The sequence below is a fragment of the Salvelinus fontinalis genome, chromosome 17, assembly GCF_029448725.1.
Source record: "Salvelinus fontinalis isolate EN_2023a chromosome 17, ASM2944872v1, whole genome shotgun sequence".
Taxonomy (NCBI): Eukaryota; Metazoa; Chordata; class Actinopteri; order Salmoniformes; family Salmonidae; genus Salvelinus; species Salvelinus fontinalis.
The window spans coordinates 5,484,111-5,502,953 of record NC_074681.1 but is presented as its reverse complement, the minus strand read 5'-3'; the positions used below and the strand labels follow the sequence as shown (position 1 = coordinate 5,502,953).

General features: G+C 45.6%; 2 protein-coding genes across 4 annotated transcripts; one reads left to right on the top strand and one right to left on the bottom strand.

Annotated features, from left to right (window-relative positions):
- Window positions 1-1,136: 1,136 nt before the first annotated feature.
- On the top strand, window positions 1,137-13,411 carry LOC129813627 (AP-1 complex subunit sigma-3-like). 3 transcript variants are annotated; one of them, XM_055865979.1, is made up of 6 exons: window positions 1,137-1,375; window positions 6,579-6,757; window positions 10,100-10,208; window positions 10,409-10,546; window positions 11,875-11,926; window positions 12,449-13,411. In XM_055865979.1, exons 2-6 carry the CDS (start codon window positions 6,579-6,581, stop codon window positions 12,562-12,564), a joined length of 594 nt encoding a protein of 197 aa, XP_055721954.1. In that variant the 5' UTR covers window positions 1,137-1,375; the 3' UTR covers window positions 12,565-13,411. The 3 variants fall into 3 exon arrangements, with proteins under 3 accessions (XP_055721954.1, XP_055721953.1, XP_055721952.1); XM_055865978.1 differs by lacking the exon at window positions 11,875-11,926 and having other exon boundaries at window positions 1,153-1,316; window positions 12,449-13,398; XM_055865977.1 differs by lacking the exon at window positions 11,875-11,926 and having other exon boundaries at window positions 1,156-1,375; window positions 12,449-13,397.
- Window positions 13,412-13,446: 35 nt separating this feature from the next.
- LOC129813626 (secretogranin-2b-like) lies at window positions 13,447-16,422 on the bottom strand. The gene is made up of 2 exons (XM_055865976.1): window positions 16,312-16,422; window positions 13,447-15,652 (listed from the first exon to the last, which is right to left on the bottom strand). The coding sequence occupies exon 2, from the start codon at window positions 15,650-15,652 to the stop codon at window positions 13,856-13,858; it is 1,797 nt and encodes a 598-aa protein (XP_055721951.1). The 5' UTR covers window positions 16,312-16,422; the 3' UTR covers window positions 13,447-13,855.
- Between the last annotated feature and the right edge of the window lie 2,421 nt (window positions 16,423-18,843).

The window sequence follows — 18,843 nt, the reverse complement described above, 5'->3', positions numbered from 1 at the left end:
CTCTCAGCTCTCTCTCAGCTCTCTCTCTCTCTCTCAGCTCTCTCTCTCTCTCAGAGAGAGTACCACTTGGACAAACACTGCATACCATGTGGACTGTACCACCTGGACAAACACTGCATACCATGTGGACTGTACCACCTGGACAAACAGGGGATGTTGGTAAAACAGAATCCTGATAGTTCTGTAGCCTATACAAAGAAAGTTACACCCAACAATTCAATGGGTACTTGTGTAGCCTATGACAGCAGCATAGAGAGGCAGGGGGTGGGTTTAACTTGTGTAGCCTATGGCAGCAGCATAGAGAGGCAGGGGGTGGGTTTAACTTGTGTAGCCTATGACAGCAGCATAGAGAGGCAGGGGGTGGGTTTAACTTGTGTAGCCTATGGCAGCAGCATAGAGAGGCAGGCGGTGGGATTAACTTGTGTAGCCTATGACAGCAGCATAGAAAGGCAGGGGGTGGGATTAACTTGTGTAGCCTATGACAGCAGTATAGAGAGGCAGGGGGTGGGTTTAACTTGTGTAGCCTATGACAGCAGTATAGAGAGGCAGGGGGTGGGTTTAACTTGTGTAGCCTATGACAGCAGTATAGAGAGGCAGGGGGTGGGTTTAACTTGTGTAGCCTATGGCAGCAGCATAGAGAGGCAGGGGGTGGGTTTAACTTGTGTAGCCTATGACAGCAGTATAGAGAGGCAGGGGGTGGGTTTAACTTGTGTAGCCTATGACAGCAGTATAGAGAGGCAGGGGGTGGGTTTAACTTGTGTAGCCTATGACAGCAGTATAGAGAGGCAGGGGGTGGGTTTAACTTGTGTAGCCTATGACAGCAGTATAGAGAGGCAGGGGGTGGGTTTAACTTGTGTAGCCTATGACAGCAGCATAGAGAGGCAGGGGTGGGTTTAACTTGTGTAGCCTATGACAGCAGCATAGAGAGGCAGAGTGTTTTTTTAATCTTCTTGACCAATCTCTGGTTCCATACCTTTATTTGCTACAGCTGTGGCGTTGCCCCCAACCATTTAATAACCTCTAACCTACCACTCGGTAGCCACACTGGCAATGTTTTTTTTAACACTTTTAATTTAGCTAATTTTGCATCAGTATACTAATAGGCCTAGCCTGGTACAGTAACCACCTCCGGTACAGCGTTCGAACAGGTGTAGAGCTCACATCCAATCCAGAAAAAGAGAACTGCTGACGTAGGGGCTATTCCCCACAGTGTCCAGGAGGGCGGAGTTACACCCGTTCAGCTCGGAGGTCAGCGAGCATTTTGGAGGAACAACGACAGATATGCGCTCTTTCAGTTGTCAGACACGCTGTGCGAGGTGAAACTATTTTACTAACTTTTATTTACTAAAAACGATCCCCAAAAATCCTCAAAGTGGTGAGTTAGTGCTGGTTTTCGTTTTTTTTTCCGGTGCATGACCCGCTGTTCTAATTTAGTATTGAGTCAGACTATTCTGACAGTCACTAGACTGTACCTGTAAATTAACTGCCAGGTGTTTGTTTAGGATTTCTGAGTCAGTTTCAACTTTATATTTGTCATTTATCGTTTGCCCTCTTTATACACTATAAATATATTGATATAAATACAGAGTTTATTCTAAATGTTTAATGGGCTTTGAATGGGTATGCTACAGTATTTCTGCGGAAGGGACAGTCGGAAGTAAGGGGTATTTCCCTCCTGTGGAACATATTCCGTCACTTGTCGCTTGGCAGGTGACTCTGCACAGCCCCGGTGACAGTTGCAACCTGGGATATGTTTATACAGTTTAGGCGTCATAGCCTATTTGGGACTGCCTTGCCCTTTCAATAACTGTAAGTAGTGTTTTCATAAAGTATTCAAACCCCTCGACTTATTCCACATTTGTTGTGTTACAGCCTGAATTCAAAATGGATAAAATATATTTTTTCTCTCACCCATCTACACACAATACCCCATAATGACAAAGTGAAAACATGTTTTTAGACATTTTAGTAATTGTATTGATAGTTAAATACAGAAATTTTCCATTTACATAAGTAACACCCCTGAGTCAATACATGTTAGAATCACCTTTGTCAGTGATTACAGCTGTGAGTCATTCTGGTCTCTAAGCTTTACACACCTGGATAGTACAAAATTTTTCACTTTGGTTGTTGCTAGACAGCCATTTTCAAGTCTTGCCATAGATTTTCAAGACTTGAAAATGCAGACTGAACAGACTGAACCAGGTTTTCTGCTAGGATTTTGCTTGCGCTTTATTCTGTTTTATTTTTTATCAACAAACCCAAAAACTCCCTTGTCCTTACTGCCGACAAGCATGATGCAGCCACCACCATGCTTGAAATATGAATTGGTACTCAGTGGTATTGTGTTGGATAACATAACGCTTTGTATTCAGGGCATAAAGTTAAATTCTTTGCAATTTTTTTGGAGGCAGTTTAACTTTTTTAGTTCCTTATTGTAAACAGGATACGTGTTTTTGAATATGTTTTATTCTGTACAGGCTTCCTTCTTTTCACTCTGTCATTTAGGTTAGTATTGTGGAGTAACTACAATGTTGTTGATCCATCCTCAGTTTTATACTATCACAGCCATTCATCCAAATCACATGTTACTGGTCACATACACATGTTTAGCAGATGATATTGCGGGTGTAGCAAAATGCTTGTGTTTCTAGCTCCGACAGAGCAGTAATATCTAACAAGTAATATCTAACAAATGACACAACATATACCCAATACACACAAATCGAAAGTTGGAATGAATTAAGACCATATACATATGGATGAGCGATGTCAGAGCGGAATGGACTAAGATACAGTAGAATAGTATAGGAAACAGTATATACATATGAGATGAGGATTGGCAGATAGGTAAACATTAAGTGACTAAAGGGGGCACCTCTGCAACTGTTTTAAAGTCACCATTGGCCTCATGGTGAAATCACTGAGTGGTTTCCTTCCTCTCCGGCAACTGCACAATGATCTGGTGCTGGTACTTCCTGTATATAGCTCCACATTGATCTGGTACTGGTACTCCCTGTATATAGCTCCACATTGATCTGGTACTGGTACTTCCTGAATATAGCTCCACATTGATCTGGTACTGTTACTTCCTGTATATAGCTCCACATTGATCTGGTACTTCCTGTATATAGCTCCACATTGATCTGGTACTGGTACTTCCTGTATATAGCTCCACATTGATCTGGTACTGGTACTTCCTGTATATAGCTCCACATTGATCTGGTACTGGTACTCCCTGTATATAGCTCCACATTGATCTGGTACTGGTACTCCCTGTATATAGCTCCACATTGATCTGGTACTGGTACTCCCTGAATATAGCTCCACATTGATCTGGTACTGGTACTTCCTGTATATAGCTCCACATTGATCTGGTACTGGTACTCCCTGTATATAGCTCCACATTGATCTGGTACTGGTACTCCCTGAATATAGCTCCACATTGATCTGGTACTGGTACTCCCTGTATATAGCTCCACATTGATCTGGTACTGGTACTCCCTGTATATAGCTCCACATTGATCTGGTGCAAATACAATTTGATTTGATCTGTATCTTTGTAGTGACTGGGTGTATTGATACACCATCCAAGTGTAATTAATAACTTCACCATGCTCAAAGGGATACTCAATGTTTGATTTATTTTTACCCATCTACCAATAGGTGCCCATCTTTGTGAGGCATTGGAAAACCTCCCTGGTCTTTGTGGTAGAATCTGTGTTTGAAATTCACTGCTCAACTGAGGGCCCTTACAGATAAATGTGTTGGGTACAGAGATGAGGTAGTCATTCAAAAATCATGTTACACTATTATAGAGTCCATGCAACTTATTATGTGACTTGTTCCGTATATTTAGGCTTGCCATAACAAATTGGTTAAATACTTATTGATTCAAAGACATTTCAGATTTACATGTTTAATACATTTTTTTAAGTTTCGAAAAACCTAATTCCACTTTGACATATATTGTGGGTATTGTGTGTAGGCCAGTGACACACGATCTCAATTTGATCCATTTAAATTTCAGGCTGTAACACAACAAAATGTGGAAAAAATCAAGGGGTATAATTACTTTCTGAAGACACTGTATGTCTCTCTAAATTTAGAAAGGCATAACGTTTTAATTGCAGAACTTCTAATCCTATTTTATTTATGTGTACTACTGTCTGTCCTACTGTCTGTCCTACTGTCAGACCAACAATGCCTCAAGTCCCTGAAATATCAATGGCTTTGCTGCCATTCATTAACAACAATACACATCTGCAGTGCAAGGTTAAGAAAGAAACACATTTATATTAAGTTAATTTCTATATCGTGAATTCTGTATGGCTTTGCTGGCCAACGAATGTCTTTACTGGCGTCGCCGGCTAAGTTTAATAGTTGACAACAACACATATCCTCAGAAAGCTTGTCCAGATATTCCAGTCAGCTGTGGTCCTCTGAAGTCAACAATAGCAGGAAGATGAAACCAGAGATCCCTTGGCCCCATTGGCTAAGTTCTAATGAATATCAAATTGAACATCCAGCTGAACAAAGCAAGGAAACACACTCTCTAAACATCACTAACACGTCTCTTGAATTCTCTTGGAAGCGAAACAGTATTACTAAATGAAAGAGGTTGGGTACCGGGGAGTAATGACGACATCTCATCAGTTTACATGCAATCGGATTACAAAAAAACTGTCACTGTTATCAGTTAAGGTACCAGCTAAATATGTTTTCTACAATGTAGAAAATAGTCAAAATAAAGAAAAACCTTTGAAGGAGTAGGTGTTTCCAAACTGGTATTATATACAGTACTATACAGTTGAAGTCGGAAGTTTACATACACTTAGGTTGCAGTCATTAAAACTCGTTTTTCAACCACTCCACACATTTCTTGTTAATTAACAAACTCGTTTTGGCAAGTCGGTTAGGACATCTACTGTGTGCATGACACAAGTCATTTTTCCAACAATTGTTTACAGACAGATTATTTCATTTATAATTCACTGTATCACAATTCCAGTGGGTCAGAAGTTTACATACACTAAGTTGACTGTGCCTTTAAACAGCTTGGAAAATTCCCGAAAATGATGTCATGGCTTTAGAAGCTTCTGATAGGCTAATTGACATAATTTCAGTCAATTGGAGGTGTACCTGTGGATGTATTTCAAGGCCTACCTTCAAACTCAGTGCGTCTTTGCTTGACATCATGGGAAAATCAAAAGAAATCAGCCAAGACCCCAGAAAAAAAATTGCAGACCTCCACAAGTCTGGTTCATCCTTGAGAGCAATTTCCAAATGCCTGAAGGTACCATGTTCATCTGTACAAACAATAGTACGCAACTATAATCACCATGGGAACACGCAGCCGTAATCCCGCTCAGGAAGGAAAAGCGTTCTGTCTCCTAGAGATGAACGTACTTTGGTGCGAAAAGTGCAAATCAATTCCAGAACAACAGCAAAGGACCTTGTGAAGCTGCTGGAGGAAATGGGCACAAAATTATCTATATCCACAGTAAAACAAGTCTTTTATCGACATAACCTGAAAGGCCGCTCAGCAAGGAAGAAGCCACTTTTCCAAAAACCCCATTAAAAAAGCCAGACTAGGGTTTGCAACTGCACATGGGGAAGATCGTACTTTTTGGAGAAATGTCCTCTGGTCTGATGAAACAAAAATAGAACTGTTTGGCCATAATGACCATTATTATGTTTGGAGGGTAAAGGGGGATGTTTGCAAGCCGAAGAACACCATCCCAACCGTGAAGCACGGGAATGGCAGCATCATGTTGTGGGGGAGCTTTGCTGCAGGAGGGACTGGTGCACTTCACAAAATAGATGGCATCATGAGGGAGGAAAATGATGTGGATATATTGAAGCAACATCTCAAGACATCAGTCAGGAAGTTAAAGCTTGGTCGCAAATGGGTCTTCCAAATGGACAATGACCCCAAGCATACTTCCAAAGTTGTGGCAAAATTGCTTAAGGACAACAAGGTCAAGGTATTGGAGTGGCCATCACAAAGCCCTGATCTCAATCCTATAGAAAATGTGTGGGTAGAACTGAAAAAGCGTGTGTGAGCAAGGAGGCCTACAAACCTGACTTAGTTACACCAGCTCTGTCAGGAGGAATGGGCCAAAATTCACCCAACTTATTGTGGGAAGCTTGTGGAAGGCTACCTGACACGTTTGACCCAAGTTAAACAATTTAAAGGTAATGCTACCAAATACTAATTGAGTGAATGTAAACTTCTGACCCATTGGGAAGGTGATGAAAGAAAAAAAAAGCTGAAATAAATAATTCTCTGTACTATTATTCTGACATTTCACATTCTTGAAATAAAGTGGTGATCCTAACTGACCTAAAACAGGGAATATTTACTAGGATTAAATGTCAGGAATTATGAAAAACTGAGTTGAAATGTATTTGGCTAAGGTGTATGCAAACTTCTGACTTCAACTGTATACAGTACCAGTCAACATTTTGGACACGCCTACTCATTTAACTACCCGAATTAAGGTTTTAAAGATAAATATTGGAACCCAGCGTTCTGCCCTATATTTTTGTCTCCTTTCTGCATGTGGTCCTTTTAGATGCGTTTCCTGCTCCTCTTCAGTCGCCAGGGCAAACTCCGTCTCCAGAAGTGGTTCACGCCCATCCCCGAGCGAGAGAAGAAGAAGATCATCAGAGACATGACCACCATGGTGTTGGCACGGAAACCACGCTCCTGCAACTTCCTGCACTGGAAAGACCTGAAGATCGTCTACAAGAGGTGAGGAGGGTAGGAGGGGGAGGAAAGACCTGAAGATCGTCTACAAGTCGTGAGGAGGGTAGGAGGGGGAGGAAAGACCTGAAAATCGTCCACAAGAGGTGAGGAGGGTAGGAGGGGGAGGAAAGACCTGAAAATCGTCTACAAGAGGTGAGGAGGGTAGGAGGGGGAGGAAAGACCTGAGGGACGTCTACAAGAGGTGGGGAGGAGGGGAGGAGGAGGAATAGGCTAATTGCCCTGTTCCCCCCCCACCCACTACTCTCTAACTGTAATGCTGTATTGCCCTGTTACCCCCCCCCCCACCACTCTCTAACTTTAATGCTGTATTGCCCTGTTACCCCCCCCACCACTCTCTAACTGTAATGCTGTATTGCCCTGTTACCCCCCCCCCCACCACTCTCTAACTTTAATGCTGTATTGCCCTGTTACCCCCCCCCCACCACCACTCTCTAACTGTAATGCTGTATTGCCCTGTTACCCCCCCCCCCCCACCACTCTCTAACTTTAATGCTGTATTGCCCTGTCCCCCCCCCCCCCCACCACCACTCTCTAACTGTAATGCTGTATTGCCCCCCCCCCCCCCCCCCCCCACCACTCTCTAACTTTAATGCTGTATTGCCCTGTTACCCCCCCCCCACCTCTCTCTAACTTTAATGCTGTATTGTCCTGTTACCCCCCCCCCACCACCACTCTCAAACTGTAATGCTGTATTGCCCTGTTACCCCCCCCCACCACAGCTCTCTAACTGTAATGCTGTATTGCCCTGTTACCCCCCCCCCACCCACTACGCTCTAACTGTAATGCTGTATTGCCCTGTTACCCCCCCCCCCCCCCCCACCACTCTCTAACTGTAATGCTGTATTGCCCTGTTACCCCCCCCCCACCACCACTCTCTAACTGTAATGCTGTATTGCCCTGTTACCCCCCCCCCCCCACCTCTCTCTAACTGTAATGCTGTATTGCCCTGTTACCCCCCCCCCCCCACCACTCTCTAACTGTAATGCTGTATTGCCCTGTTACCCCCCCCCCACCTCTCTCTAACTGTAATGCTGTTTTGCCCTGTTACCCCCCCCCCCCCCACCACCACTCTCTAACTGTAATGCTGTATTGCCCTGTTACCCCCCCCATCCCCCGTCACCACTCTCTAACTGTAATGCTGTATTGCCCTGTTACCCCCCCCCCACCACTCTCTAACTGTAATGCTGTATTGCCCTGTTACCCCCCCCCCCCCCACCACCACCACCACTCTCTAACTGTAATGCTGTATTGCCCTGTTACCCCCCCCCCCCCCACCACCACTCTCTAACTTTAATGCTATATTGCCCTGTTACCCCCCCCCCACCACTCTCTAACTGTAATGCTGTATTGCCCTGTTACCCCCCCCCCCCCACCACCACTCTCTCACTGTAATACTGTATTGCCCTGTTACCCCCCCTCTCTAACTGTAATACTGTATTGTCAAGTTACCCCCCCCCCCCCCCACCACCACTCTCTCACTGTAATGCTGTATTGCCCTGTTACCCCCCCTCTCTAACTGTAATGCTGTATTGTCAAGTTACCCCCCCCCCCCCCCACCACTCTCTCACTGTAATGCTGTATTGCCCTGTTACCCCCCCCCCCACCACTCTCTAACTGTAATGCTGTATTGCCCTGTTACCCCCCCCACCACCACTCTCTCACTGTAATGCTGTATTGCCCTGTTACCCCCCCCCTCCACCACTCTCTCACTGTAATGCTGTATTGCCCTGTTACCCCACCCCCCTCCACCACTCTCTAACTGTAATGCTGTATTGCCCTGTTACCCCCCCCCCACCACCACCACTTTCTAACTGTAATGCTGTATTGCCCTGTTACCCCCCCCCCACCTCTCTCTAACTGTAATGCTGTATTGGCCTGTTACCCCCCCCCCCCACCTCTCTCTAACTGTAATGCTGTATTGCCCTGTTACCCCCCCCCCCCCCACCACTCTCTAACTGTAATGCTGTATTGCCCTGTTACCCCCCCCCCCCACCTCTCTCTAACTGTAATGCTGTATTGCCCTGTTACCCCCCCCCACCACTCTCTAACTGTAATGCTGTATTGCCCTGTTACCCCCCCCCCACCTCTCTCTAACTGTAATGCTGTATTGCCCTGTTACCCCCCCCCCCCCACCACTCTCTAACTGTACTGCTGTATTGCCCTGTTACCCCCCCCCCCCCCACCACTCTCTAACTGTAATGCTGTATTGCCCTGTTACCCCCCCCCACCACTCTCTAACTCTAATGCTGTATTGCCCTGTTACCCCCCCCCCCCCACCCACCACTCTCTAACTGTACTGCTGTATTGCCCTGTTACCCCCCCCCCCCCACTACGCTCTAACTGTAATGCTGTATTGCCCTGTTACCCCCCCCCCCCACCACCACTTTCTAACTGTAATGCTCTATTGCCCTGTTACCCCCCCCCCCCCTCTCTCACTGTAATGCTGTATTGCCCTGTTACCCCCCACACCCCACCACTCTCTAACTTTAATGCTGTATTGCCCTGTTACCCCCCCCCCCCCACCACCACCACTTTCTAACTGTAATGCTGTATTGCCCTGTTACCCCCCCCCCCCCACTCTCTAACTTTAATGCTGTATTGCCCTGTTACCCCCCCCCCCACCACCACTCTCTCACTGTAATGCTGTATTGCCCTGTTACCCCCCCCCCCCACCACCACTTTCTAACTGTAATGCTGTATTGCCCTGTTACCCCCCCCCCCCCCACCACCACTCTCTCACTGTAGTGCTGTATTGCCCTGTTACCCCCCCCCCCCCACCACCACTCTCTCACTGTAATGCTGTATTGCCCTGTTACCCCCCCCCCCCACCACCACTCTCTCACTGTAATGCTGTATTGCCCTGTTACCCCCCCCCCCCCCACCACCACTTTCTAACTGTAATGCTGTATTGCCCTGTTACCCCCTCCCCCCCCCACCACCACTCTCTAACTGTAATGCTGTATTGCCCTGTTACCCCCTCCCCCCCCACCACCACTCTCTCACTGTAATGCTGTATTGCCCTGTTACCCCCCCCCCCCCCACCACCACTTTCTAACTGTAATGCTGTATTGCCCTGTTACCCCCCCCCCCCCCCACCACCACTCTCTAACTGTAATGCTGTATTGCCCTGTTACCCCCCCCCCCACCACCACTTTCTAACTGTAATGCTGTATTGCCCTGTTACCCCCCCCCCCCCCCCCACCACCACTTTCTAACTGTAATGCTGTATTGCCCTGTTACCCCCCCCCCCCCCCACCACCACTTTCTAACTGTAATGCTGTATTGCCCTGTTACCCCCCCCCCCCCACCACCACTTTCTAACTGTAGGTATGCCAGTCTGTATTTCTGCTGTGGTTTGGATGCTGAGGAGAATGAGCTTCTCGCCTTGGAGATGCTGCATCGCTATGTGGAGCTGTTGGACAAGTACTTTGGCAACGTACGTAAGGGACAACCTCTCTCTCTTTCTCTCTGTCTCTCTCACATATTTCCTTCCCTTTCAACCTATTTCTTCCCAAACTTAGACTGAAACTGCACTGCGTGCGTAGTAGATATGATTTAACACAGTAAAATGATTCCTGCTAGACTGGACAGTACCTCTTGATCCTGGGGTGATTTCCTCCTCCTTTACCCATGCAGGTGTGTGAGCTGGACATTATCTTTAACTTTGAAAAGGCCTACTTCATCCTGGATGAGTTTCTATTAGGGGGAGAGGTACAGGAGACGTCCAAACTAGTGGTGGCCCGCTCCGTCGAGGCCTCGGACATGCTACAGGAGGTGAGAGAACTGCCACGCTCAGGGTAGAACCTGCCCCGTAGGCACTGATCTAGGATCACTATTTCTGCATCCGATCTGATCTAGGATCACTATTTCTGCCTCCGATCTTATCTAGGATCAGTATTTCTGCATCCGATCTGATCTAGGATCACTATTTCTGCCTCCGATCTGATCTAGGATCACTATTTCTGCATCCGATCTGATCTAGGATCACTATTTCTGCCTCCGATCTTATCTAGGATCAGTATTTCTGCATCCGATCTTATCTAGGATCAGTATTTCTGCCTCCGATCTGATCTAGGATCAGTATTTCTGCCTCCGATCTGATCTAGGATCACTATTTCTGCCTCCGATCTTATCTAGGATCAGTATTTCTGCCTCCGATCTGATCTAGGATCAGTATTTCTGCCTCCGATCTGATCTAGGATCAGTATTTCTGCCTCCGATCTTATCTAGGATCAGTATTTCTGCCTCCGATCTGATCTAGGATCAGTATTTCTGCCTCCGATCTCAGCTGAGACTATTTGGGGGAGAATGATCAGTGTCTAGAATTAACATAGGAAACGCTTTATCTTGCGGTCTGATATTTATCTTTTATTTACATATGTAATTACATAATAATTAGCTATAATTAACCTATTGTTTATTTGAGATTGAACACACACGCATAGCTATACCATTCTGTGACAAGTAGTTACCAATTTTAATGAATGATTTAAAGTAGGTATTCTAAAATAGCCATTTTACCCTATAATTCCTTAGTAATACCAGGTGAAAGTGGACTCTTGAAAAAGTGTTACTGTTTCAGCATGGGTTGATAATATGCAGTGCAGCCGCTAACTGACTTCCTGGTGAGCTCTCCTGTCTCTCTCCGCTAACAGGCTTCCCTTCATGAACCATATTAACTGGTGCCAATACTCATGGACCTATTCTCTCTCCTTTCTCTCTCTTTTCTCCTCTCTTTTCTCCTCTCCTTTCTGCTCTCTCCTCTCTTCTCTTCTCTTGTCTCTTCTCTTTTCTCTTCTCTTTTCTCCTCTCCTCTCTCCTCTCATCTCTTCTCCTCTCCTTTCTGCTCTCTCCTCTCTTCTCCCCTCTCCCCTCTCCTCTCTTCTCTTTTCTCCTCTCCTCTCTCTCTCTCTCCTCTCCTCTCCTCTCTCTCCTCTCTTCTCTCTCCTCTCTCTCCTCTCTTCTCTCTCCTCTCCTCTCTTTTCTCCTCCCCTTTCTGCTCTCTCTTCTCTCCCCTCTTCTCTTTTCTCCTCTCCTCTCTTCCCTCTCCTCTTGTCTCCTCTTGTCTCCTTTCCTCTCCTCTCCCCTCTCTTCTCTCTCAGAAAAAGACACTGATGGAGATTATCCTTCTATTTCCTTTATTCTTCAGTTACTGTAAGTCTGAGCGTTGGCAGTATCTGTCTGCTTTCTGTATTGTCCGTCTATCCTCAGCTCTCGGTGGCGCTATAGATGCACCAAGCCAGAGTCACACTCTGCGTGGCCTTCTCTGGTTTCACACCATCTTCTTGCTTCGGGGGAATAAAACAAACTTGATTGAGTCTGATGCACGTGCATGCTATCTGAAGTTGTTGCATCGTCACTCTCGTTTTAGTCTTCATCACCACCCTTCATCATCATTGCTATAGGCTGAGATTGACAACAGTGGTTTTGGTCTGGAGCTTGAATGTGGACAGAAAGGTTGATGATTGTGTTCGTAGCATAGTAGTCTACATTGTGTTGGCGCTCTACGCTCCTATGTCTTCACGGATGTAAGATGCATCCAATTAGAATGACAATCATTCTACTTCTATGGTTAGATGTTATGTAGGTGTGGCTATGAATATTCATCACATTAGGACAAGGCTTGTTGATTTGGAGATCACACGTTTCATCTGTCCCTCCGTCTCTCCGCTCTAGACCATGGAGGAATACATGAGCAAGCCTGCATTCTAACACTGGGGGAAATGGATCTACACACACCAGAAGGAATCTGGACAATTACAGAACTGGAGGTCTTGTGTACAGAACCATAAAGTTATGAGTTGTAGAATGATATGTACATGTCTGAATCTGTGTCCTGAGACAGGGTGTGTTTTAAATTGGGAAGTGCAGTGAAATGTATCTTGTTTCTGCAAATAGGACAATAACATGATGACCAATATATTGACACTCAATGATTGAGCTATTATCAAATGTATATTGATACTGTATGATCACCCATCCCTCTGGATCATTGATGTACATTGAACTTACTTAAAACTGTGGTTATGACAATCATAATATATCACCAAGTACTTAAATAATCAATACTCAGATTATTATTATTTTTTCAAATATGTACGCTGTATTGACATTTTAGAAATATATATTTGAAGTTGTGTTTTAAATGTCTCTTGTAGCCTTTTTCTGTGTGACTTGGTGTAGGATTACACCTTCTTGGAAAGGGAGTGGTTATTTATCTGGGTGAATGTCACTGTTATTTTTTTTTTATATAACTAATTATGGATCTTGAATGTTGAAGACTTTGGAATTAAAATGTGTATTTTGATACAGAAGCCTCTGGTGATTGTAGACTAGACTATTTGATATTCATCATTTTTGACGTTTTATCTGCGGGTGCTGTCCATGGTGCTGCAGTTTGAAACACAAACTAGATAAACATGAATAAAACGAAGCACAATCAGGAGAATTATGACTTTATAGACAGACACTTTACTTTCTTTATAATCTTACCTGGAGTTCGTGTTGATTCCGCCTTCACACTTTCATTGTGGAATCAAGCTTCATTCAGAAGGCGTATCTAATCATCACTGTCGGTCAATGTATGATCATTCAGAAGGCATTTCTGATCACTGTTGTAGTGATCAGTGTTTATTAAAAAACAATAAAAAAACAGAACGCAGCAAGAAGAAAAATACCGCTAATGTTTTATTCATCACCAACTCGTCAAACATTATTAAACACGTACAAAATGGTTTAAAAATGAGCTTATATACCACAACAATAGAGAGAGTTCAGCGATTACAGAGCTTGCAGCGTTACAGGGTTGGAAGGCAGGACGGTGACGGTCTTACTCTCTAGCCTATATCAGGGAATTACATTTTCACAATGTTACAAGATTGCAAACTCACAAACCCAGATGTTTACACAACACACTTTGCCTCCATGCCCAGCACACTGATATAATTCATATATGTTACTTCATGTATATACACATTTTATGTAAACCAGAGTATGTCCAGCAGACGGGTAATTTTGATATAGTATAAACATGACTTATTAATATTTCAGAAGAGGATATCGTGCGTGTCCTCAGATCTTAGCTTACATTCCAGCAAACGGTTTTCCGCGATGCTCCTTTTCCTCCTCTTTCTCGGACTCTGGAGCCGCGGTCTCTGGCGTTACCTCATCTTTCACCTGCGTCTCCGTGGACTCCACTACCTCCTCGTTAGCTACTGAATCTCTCTTTGTCAGCGTGCCTGCTTTCTCACTGTCCGCTTGGTCAAAGTAATCTTTCATGGCTTGTTCATATAGCTCATAAGGAAACTGTCCGTTCGCCTGAGATTGGGTGTCGCGTTTGCTGATGGTGCTAGGGTACTCCGTTAATATTTTGGCCGCCAGAAATGTTGTTATCTCGTCTTCGTCCGCCTCGTCATCGTCATCGGCTTCTCTCCTAAAAGGCATCTTGTTGAGCTCTGACATAAATAAGTTTTCCCTTCGGCCGGACTGAGCTGGGATTTTTGGAGGTGCCGCTGGTGCTGGTGCTGAAACCCTGGCCGGTGCGGGTGGTGCTGAAACCCTGGCCGGGACAGAGACACTTTTGAGCGGCCTCCGACTCACAGGATAGTCGTTGCTGATGGTTTCCATTTCAATGATTTTCAAGAAGTCTTCCTCGTCCATGTCCTCAGGAGCGTTTTTGACTGGCAGTCTCCGGCTGTAGTATCTGATCTTCGGTTTGGTCCTGTAGCGGGAAGAGGCTTGCGGGTGACGGTCTAGTTTTCTGATCTCCTCGGTGATTAGCATATTGATGAGGTCCTCTGGGGGGATGTGGAGCTTGAGGGAGATCTCTAACAGCTCGTTCAGGGCCTGGGGGTCGACCAGGGGGTGGCGAATCACTCTATTTTTTTGCTCTCCAGCTTGCCTCTTCGCTGTCTCATGTTCACTCATCTCCAGGATCTTCAACAGGTAATAGTCCACTAGTTTAGTGTCGTCCTCTGGGTCCTCTTTGTCCTGGCTGGCTCTGCGCTGCACCTGCATACCATCGCCTTCCTCCTCTTCATCCTCGTCATAGTTCTGCTCCAGAGCCCTGTCGAACTCCTCGTGGCTCCCGTTTACCACCTCCTCCGTCTCGACCTGCTCTTCTAAAGGAATCCACTCCTCTCCGCCCGCCACATCCTCGTAGGCCAGGTTCCTCAGACTGAATAAATCATCATCGTCATCATCAAAGATTCCGCGCTTCTGTCCGTTGGATGTAGATAGTTTCTCCAGCTCTTCGAAGATGGAGCGCAGGTTGGCAAGGCTCTGAGGGGTGTATTTTTCGTCCAGGTCCTCCGTAGCGCGCTTGGCGCTGTCCCTATTCTCCTCATCCTCGAACATCAGCGGGTACTTCTTGTGCGGCCTCGGGAAGCCACCGTAGGCAGGTGCATTTACAGGGTTGCCTGTGTTCACCGATTGGTATCTGTGCGTGCGACGTTCGTTCCCCGGCACCACGGGAGCGGGTCTGGGGGGACTAGCGGGCTGTTCCTGGAGGGTCCTGAGCAAGGCTCTCACCAGCTGCTCAGCCGGGATGTCTTGCTGCCTCTGAGCCGGCGGGGAGGACTGCCTTTCGGGTGCGCCTTCGTCCTGGAGAGAGGCGAGCTGGAGGAGGATGTGGAACTTTTCGACCTCATCATAGTCTCTTGTTGGCTCCTCTCGCTCTCTGTCCCCATCTGTCCGCTGCTTCAGGCTCTCGATGTACTCCAGGGCTTTGATCATGTCTGAGCTGGGTGGGTATGCAGCGGGTTGCCGGTCCTCTGACTCCCCGCCTCTGAGCCTGTGATGGCGGGGGAGGGACGCGCACGCATGGAGGAGGCAGGCGAGAACAACAGTTTTCCCCGTGGATAGCTTGGGGAGTGACAGCATCTTCATATCGCAGAGAGAGAGAGAGAGAGAGTTGAGTTTAACACAATAATATGCCTGCACATTTTTTACATTTTGATCTGAGATTCTATCTTCCAAATTCTTATAATCTTCTAACTCTTGAAGGATGTTACCACCACACTCAATGCAAATGATTATTTTAATGACAAATCTGGGTTTCAATTCATGCCGAGTTCATTGATAACCCTTATAAGTGACGCATGCTATGACTCAATGCACAAATTATCAAAAGTAGGTTATAGCGAGAGCAGGATATAATCACCCACCAAGGAAAAGTGAGCTGTTTTTAAATGACTAAGACTACATCACAGGATGAGTCACTTCCCGTTGTCAGGGCAACCTTTTTCGCTTGTGGCTGCCTTTCTCCAAACCATCTCGATTAAACACTTTTCTGAAGGATATAATAATTCATTCCCATCTCAATGTTACCCAATGACAAAATGCATTAGACTACTTGACATGCATCACAACATGCACACAGCTATCAGTTATTCAAAGCAATTCCAAGCCATTGCCGAGATCTGAAAAGAGATGAGAACTTGAGAGAGAAAATCTAAACATGGAATGCTATAAAGCTCACAAATAACTTACAAACATCGTAATCTTTGTTTGAGAAATAAAAGACATGCATGAGTTTTTACCTTTTGGTAAGTAGCTCAGACGACAGTAGTAAACGTGTATAGCATCTCCTCCCAGTCGTAGCGCGAGCGATTCTGTTTTCAGCACCAGGACAGCTCCGGGTGATATATGAGGCAACACCTGACTCGCGCGTCATCACAGCAGTACGCACGCAATACCCAGCCTTTGGAAATCCATAATACATGATTTAGGCTTATGATATAGCATGCTAAGAAAATGCAGTGTGCTTAAAATAGAGATGGATATTTTCTGTTTCTAGCTGTATCAATTATTATTCAAGCGCTATTCATAACTCCCTTTGGAAAAGTGGTGGGTTATTTTTGGGCTTGTCCCAATTAGCTTTGTGAAGGCCAATAGTTATCACTATGACATCAATTCTTACAGCATTTAATTGTATAGCTTCATTTACCTCCCCATTAAGATTGCAGTTCTTGTAAATATTAATTTGCTAATGAGGCACACGTTTACTCAAGCAGTAAGCAATAGCTTAATACCCATAAAAACTACAACCATAGAAATCACCTATGTCTGTTGACATCCATTGCAGTGATTTGCATTAGCCTAATGGAATTATCAGAAAAATAAGGTGTGACAGGGCGTTATCCTATTACATCCGTCTCTCGCGGAAGATAAGGGGTTACAACCACCGGTGATGACTCACGCCCTGAACCCACCACTGAGCAGCCGCAGAATCTTAGTCGCAGTTCTCTGTCTCGCTTATGGCAGAGAAGAGACGCCGCGGGTGGTAAATGCGTCTACTGGCTCGGCTCCTCCTGGTTTAGTGATTTTTTTAAAATCGGACCATTGATCAGGACGCCCATCCCAACACGTCACGGGCAGGTTAGGGTCCTGGTGGCACGCAAAGTCAACACCAAAACAGTAGCAGGCGTTAAATAATAACGCTGCGTATCAACAACATGTCAACAGGCCTACCCAGTTACAGAAATGTAATACTATGTATTGATGGGAATTTATACAGGGAATTTAATACCGGTATTTCAGATACACTGTATATACATTAGTATGTGGACACCCCTTTAAATGAGTGGATTCTATTTCAGCCACACCCCTTGCCTTACTGAAGAGCTCAGTAACTTTCAATGTAGCACCATCCAACAAGTCAGTTCATCAAATTTCTGCCCTGCTAGAGCTGCCCTGGTCAACTGTAAGTGCTGTTACTGTGAAGTGGAAAAGTCTAGGAGCAACAACGGCTCATCCGCAAAATGGTAGTCCATACAAGTTCCCAGAACAAGACCGCCGAGTGCTGAAGCGCGTAGCGCGTGAAAATCGTCTGTCCTCGGTTGCAACACTCACTACCGAGTTCCAAACAGCCCCTGGAAGCAACGTCAGAACAAGAACTGTTCGTCGGGAGCTTCATGAAATGGGTTTCCGTGGCCGAGCAGCCCCATACAAGCCTAAGATCACAATTTGCAATGCCAAACGACGGCTAGAATCATGTAAAGCTCGCCGGCATTGGACTCTGGAGCAGGAAACGCTTTCTCTGGAGTGATGAATCACGCTTCACCATTTGAAAGTCCAACAGACAAATCTGGGTTTGACGTAGGCCAGGAGAACGCTACCTGCCCAAATGCATAGTGCCAACTGTAAAGTTTGGTGGAGGAGGAATAATGGTCTGGCGCTGTTTTTCATGGTTCGGGCTAGAACCCTTAGTACCAGTGTAGGGAAATATTACTGCTACAGCATAGAATGACGTTTCTGTGTTTACAGCTTGTGGCTACAGTTTGGGGAAGGCCCTTTCCTGTTTCAGCATGACAATTCCCCCGTGCACAAAGCGAGGACCATACAGAAATGGTTTGGAAGAATTTGACTGACCTGCACAGAGCCCTGACATCAAACCTGTCAAACAACTTTGGGATGAATTGGAACGCCGACTGTGAGCCAGGCCTAATCGCCCAACATCAGTGCGGGACCTCACTAATGCCGAACACAGACTGTGAGCCAGGCCTACTCGCCCAACATCAGTGCCGGACCTCCCTAATGCTCTTGTGGCTGAATGGAAGCAAGTCTCTACAGAAATGTTCTAACATCTAGTGGAAAGCCTTCCCAGAAGAGTGGAGGCTGTTATAGCAGCAAAGGAGGGGGACCAACTCCATGTTAACGCCCATGATTTTGTAATGAGATGTTTGACGAGCACGTGTCCACATTCTTTTAGTCATGTAATGTATGGTTTAATGGTATTCACACTTTTATTAATTGAAACCTTATGGATCCTCATTAAACTTAGCAAATTGAGTCATTTCAATTATATAACCTGCACTGATGCCCAAACTACAGTACTTCTCGTTGTCCTTCTACCTTCTAAAGTGCTTCAAACTATTCCCTCAGAGCTCAATAAATTCACAGCATTCACTCAGAAGCGCTCTTACAATTCACCCTTGCAATGCCCTCCACACTTCACATAACCATCACATGACTTGCTGTCATCGTGTACAACAACTTGAGCTTTTTACATACCCACCAAGGTGGTATCCATTCATGTACCCACTAGTTCCTCCCTCCACACGTCCTGAGGT

Bases quoted from the DNA above. Each gene is read 5' to 3' on its own strand.
- LOC129813627 (XM_055865979.1), top strand. From the start codon at position 6,579: ATGCGTTTCCTGCTCCTCTTCAGTCGCCAGGGCAAACTCCGTCTCCAG. The intron at 6,758-10,099 runs GTGAGGAGGGTA...TTCTAACTGTAG, and splicing joins CTGAAGATCGTCTACAAGAG to GTATGCCAGTCTGTATTTCT. The intron at 10,547-11,874 runs GTGAGAGAACTG...CTTCTCTCTCAG, and splicing joins CCTCGGACATGCTACAGGAG to AAAAAGACACTGATGGAGAT.
- LOC129813626 (XM_055865976.1), bottom strand. From the start codon at position 15,652: ATGCTGTCACTCCCCAAGCTATCCACGGGGAAAACTGTTGTTCTCGCC.